The sequence below is a fragment of the Vigna radiata genome, chromosome 11 (assembly GCF_000741045.1).
Source record: "Vigna radiata var. radiata cultivar VC1973A chromosome 11, Vradiata_ver6, whole genome shotgun sequence".
NCBI classification, from domain to species: Eukaryota; Viridiplantae; Streptophyta; class Magnoliopsida; order Fabales; family Fabaceae; genus Vigna; species Vigna radiata.
The window spans coordinates 17,370,763-17,376,427 of NC_028361.1; the positions used below are offsets into that span (position 1 = coordinate 17,370,763).

Genomic DNA, 5,665 nt, shown 5'->3' on the forward strand with positions numbered 1-5,665 from the left:
TCCTCCATTCTGAATCTTGTTGTATTTCTATCAAATTCAAGCACCAGGTGGGTTTGATTTTGAATCATCACCCTAGGACGTTGGTAGAATTTTCATAATATACATTACTAACAAATATGGACATGTAAAGTTTTTTTCTGTTCTATTACTTGTTGATGTGCTTCTCATGCAAGTGAAACAGATTAAAACCAAAATAAATTATTAACCTCCTAACAATCTTCCAGTGCAACCAGTACACCACTAAGAAGTACGCACCCTAATCAGCAATGCAATCAAGCAATAAAACTCCAACCAACAATCTCTCCATAGGGTGAGATGGAGATGTAGTCAATGCTTAATATAAACAAATATAAAGTTAACAAATAATTATCTCATTAATTAGGGTTATTTTAGGAAATTAAAGATACAAAATGAAAAGCTTAGAAGTGAAGGATGAAACAAAAGAAAGCTCTTTTAATAACATGGGCTTCATTTCTAATCTAACCTTCCCTTAATGTGTGTTATGAAATTCCAGGGACTATTGCTTTATGCACGACACAGTTACTAACTGCACATGCACATTAATAGAAAAAGACTTAAATACCATCCATCATTGAGTAAGCATGTTTTCTTGGATAAAAAATTATCAGAATTACCAATCTAACATTTTTTAAACAAACTTACCTAAACAAAAAGCTAATTTTATTATAAACATTTATAACAAAAACTAATTTATAATTTATTATTGATTGTATTTTTGTAATTTTAAATAATAACTTTAATTTTATTTTTATCCATCTACTCATATTCCTTAAAAGAAACAACTAAAATCTATCCACTCAAATTTATTTACTCACCCTTTTTTAAATCCATTTTCTTAAAAGAACATATCCTAACGTTATGTTCGTTTAACCCGATTTAATTGTTCATGCAGACCAAGACATTCACATAAATAGTAGTAGATGTAACTGATTCCAGTTAGTCTGGAATCGATTCCATGACTGATGTATTTGATTCCAAATACTCATGTAATTGATTTCGCTTAAGAATGAACAAAACTATGATCCTTAACGTTACAAATGTGATTTTTAATTGCTGTGAGATGGGTGCATTTTATATGAGAACATAGTCTAAGTGTGTTTGTTAAAAAAGTTAATATCGATATGTAATTAATATTAAATATATTTATTAAAAAAATCAACATTAATATATAATTAATATTGAAGGTAGTTAAAATTTTAAATTTGAGAAAAACAAAAAAAATAAATAAAAGATTACCTTCAAAATTATATAACACATAACCTAGATAATATTGTCCATCAAAAACAACATTGTAAAATCAATCTACTAAAATAAGATAAGAATTGATTAACTAAGAGATAAAGTTGAGAGAAAGATTAAAAGACCTCAATTCCATCTAAGAATCCATTAAACTACTATAAATAGAATACATGATTTAGCAATTGTTAATTATTTATTACACATATTTAACTTAATGCTTACTCGAGTTTGGAGTCTCTTTGTAAAATCCCTCCAAAATGGTGAACACATATTTCATTAGAAATTCTAACCCATGAAAAATAAGTTTAATTCTAAATTAATATTAATTTTTTTAATAAACAAAGAGTAAAAATATTACTTTAAAGATTAATGTTAATTTTTTAATAGAAAACAACATAATGAATTATTTTAATTATCAACAAAATAAAAATTTTGCATTAAAAATATAATTTTTTGTTATAATAAAATTAAAATATGATTATTTATTATTCAATGACTTAATGAATAAATGAGACTCACTGAATTCGATTGATCTGAAAATAAAAATAATTGAAAATCAAATAAAAGTGTGTTATGGCAGTTGGATATAAATATCAAATTTCAATTTCGTGGATATATAAGTTCTAACTATAAAAATATAAAGTTTCCTTGATCCTAATTTTGTTGTGACACCCCTCTTCTTTCTTTCAACTTTTTTTTTTCATGGCCATCATTACCATTATTATTGTGCCTTCGTTTTTGTTTTCTTCTCACACCAACATGAGAAGATGTTGAAAACGAAGGAGGTGGCAAAGCTGACAATGTTTTCTATGGAGCTGTCCCAAATTTGGACAATAACATTTCAAAACAAAAATCTTACGTAAAGACAAAAAAACTAAATGTTATATATGAATTTATTCTTAAATAATTACTTATAAAATTATTTGTAGGTAGTTATTGTGTATTTCATTTTAATAATACAAACTACTAAAATACAGATGATAGTAGAATTACTTAGATGAAAACAAATCTACAAGAAGACAATAGATCTATCTTTATATATTTATTTATCAACTCATCTGTTTTGCCCCACTTCTCGCTAGAACAACGGAAAAGAATGTTTCCTTAAGCTCACACCATTTAGTTGATTATCGCAAAAGAAAAAACAACACATATCAGACCACAAAAGCAAGGGTAAACTAAAATACAAACAATTAATGATATATACAAAACATTTAAACATTATACACATGATACACATATCGCACCAACCAACTAAACACTTTATGCTTGATCATATTTGACTAGACTGTTGGGACTTAGAATGAATGTCAAACTATGACAGATTATGCATTTGTGGTGGCTTCTACTGCTTTACAAATTCATTACCAATGAGTTTCACCCTACCATACTCACAAGGTTAGTCTATTTCACGCCTTAGATCATACTAGAAGCACCTAAAACTAAGACCTCTTACTATTCTCACCACATCTATCAAACCTCTCTATGTGAGAATGTATGACCATTAGAGTGTTAGGAAATTCCCCGAGATTGAGCTACCTACATTTCTTCTAACACACTTGAACCACACCAAGAAGTTCCACCTTGGAACCCACCTTTCAACTCTTGAAATCATTTGAACTCATACATATGTCCATACACTTTCACATTGAACACCAACATTTAATATCATTGATCATACATCAAATATATACATAACTCCTAGAATAAACCATCATATAATACAATAGACACTTCTACATCATCCTCAAGTCAAAGCATAACTCAAAGTTATCATAAAATAAAGAAAGATAGAATCAAAACATGTTCTAGACTCGTCGCTCAATGGAGGAGCTCACTATGCCAAAACAGAAACAGTGAATTATGCAGTGAATTATGCTCGCTCATGGACTATACTGCTTAACTAGAAATGTTCTCAACTAAAATACACACGTTCAGCTGCAAAATTTATACCTTCAACCACTCATCACTTATCTTATGCATCTTTCCCAACTTCTAACACTCCTAAATTATGGGTACTTAATAACATATTATCTACAGATTTTTTTTTTTATTTACTTACAAATTTTTATCATAGATAATAAGTTTGTTTTTATATTTGGTGAGTCGAATGAGACAAAGGCGTGGATTGAAAGCTAAAGGAAAAATATGGGTTGATTTTACACAGACGAGAAGTAGAAGAAGAGACGGAGGACACTTGAGAAATTGACTAATCCTTGGACCTGAATCCGACTTAATGGGACCCTTGTTTGGTGGTACCAGCTAATTACCCAGAAAAACATAAGAATTTAAAAAGACACTAAAGAAGAAAAATTATACAACTTCTGCTGTCCGTCCATGGAATCCAAAACATACACTATTAGCAAAGTTTATACTTATGAAAGACAGTGATGTTCATCATAATCATGGTCATCATCAAAAAGCACATAAACAATTTGTATGAATATGATGTTTTGTGTTAAACTCTGATCAAGTAAATGCTGAGTTCAGGACCCCCAACTCCATCAGGGTTCATCATGTAGAAAGCCTCAGAATCTCTTGAACCCACCACCCTCTCATACCTTGCTCTCATGTACATAACCTCACCTTCTTCACACCCTTCCACCGGCAAAACCCCTGCTCCCATCGATATGGGCTCCACCGCCTTCAGTATCTTCCACTCCTCAGGCCCACACTCCCGCCTACTCGCGTACCCACACTTCCTCCCGTTGCAGTACGTTCTCCACACACCTTCCTCCACCAACTTTAAACCACTGTTACTCTTTTCGCTCTTCTTTTTCTCGCACTCCAACGCGATTCTCACCAGCCCCGACGCCATTTCACGGACCAACACACTTGTCGGTGTCGCCAGTTGGATCAGGAACGCCGGCCCCGCCTTCGGGTCTTCTTGGATGGCGAAGTGCACGTGGCCGCGGCGGTGCCCAAAGAGCGTTCCCACCACGCGCGTACCCAGCTGGGTACGCTTGGTGAAGACTGTGAGGGCTGACTTCAACTTGGAAAGGTTGGGTTTTTTCTTGTGTTCGGTGGTCATTGTAGCATGTCGTGATGACATTTGAAGTGGGTGATTGTAATCTTGTTGTTTCTCGTCTAGGAAGTGTGAGGATGAAGTTGAGAAGTTGAGCATTTCTTCCTCGTTATCATCATCTTCTTCGTCCAATGCTTTCTTCTTCCAATGGAAATATCTCCTTGAGAAGGAGAAGGAAGAGTCATGAGGAAATTTGGCTGCCATAATGGTCTTCATTTGAAGCAGAGAAGAGAGAGAGAGAGAGAGAGAGAGAGAGATTTGTGTTGAAGAATGGAAGCAATGTTGTCAAAGGTTGTGTGGGTGATTTATTGTTTGAATGTGTGGCTTTTTTTTGTCAGGGTTTGTGATACAAAGGACAGGCAAAGGATTCTGACAAAAGGAAGGTAAGCAGCCCCAACCTACCTGTCCTTGCTGTTGGGAACAAGGAATTCGAGATTTTGAGAGATACACAAGAGTCTCTATGATTTAGTTCAAATAGACAACAATATTAATTATATTTTTTTTAAACTTAAAAAATAATTCTTTATTAATTAAGATATTATTTTAATATTCTTTTGTAAAATCAACATCATTTTTTTCTATTCGGTGCAGCTATCGCGTCTGTATAATCGTATTTTTGTTAAAACTATTTTTTTAATTCAACATATCTTACTTTTAATAAGTATTGATTATATATTTATTTTTAAAAGAGAAATATTAAACAAAAACTAATATATAGTAGTAATTAAAAATTAATATAATACATTTTATGTTATAGCTGTTATACTACTTTTATTAAAAAATCCATAATTTCATATATTAAAATAAGAATATGAGATATAAAATGAATAATATGTAAAGAAAAAATCTCTTCAACTTAGTCTTTAAGATTAGAAAACACTTAAGAATAGTGACGTAAATAATAGAGGTGTAGTAAATGGATAAATGAAATAAATAGATAATATGAGTGGAACTTGATTAATTTATTAGATGAAATTATAAAAAATTATCTTGTCTTTGAGCATATGATTTTTTTTTCCTTAAAATAATCTTAGATTATTTTATTGATTTGTTCATTTATTTGAAGATCACAAAACATTATAGGAATAATAATATAAACGACAATAATCCTTTCTAATTAGAATATGAATTAAAGTAAGTTCATCTTTTAGTTTTTTCTGAATTAGTTCGATGACATACTTACATATGTGAAAAAACTGCTTGCAAATACTAATACAAAAATAGTTTTTCATGTCTTTAAGTATACATCTGATTTGGATCCAACACATACAGAGAATGTGTGATAGAATACCTGTAAATAAGTTAACAATATTTACGTCAAATTTATAATAGTTAGATGTAAAGGAGACATTTTACCTTAGACTCTAGTATCTCTTTTAC

General features: G+C 31.1%; 1 protein-coding gene across 1 annotated transcript; it reads right to left on the reverse strand.

The window, feature by feature from the left end:
- Window positions 1-3,371: 3,371 nt before the first annotated feature.
- LOC106776847 (protein MIZU-KUSSEI 1) lies at window positions 3,372-4,652 on the reverse strand. The gene has a single exon (XM_014664314.2). It carries the CDS (start codon window positions 4,499-4,501, stop codon window positions 3,719-3,721), a length of 783 nt encoding a protein of 260 aa, XP_014519800.2. The 5' UTR covers window positions 4,502-4,652; the 3' UTR covers window positions 3,372-3,718.
- Between the last annotated feature and the right edge of the window lie 1,013 nt (window positions 4,653-5,665).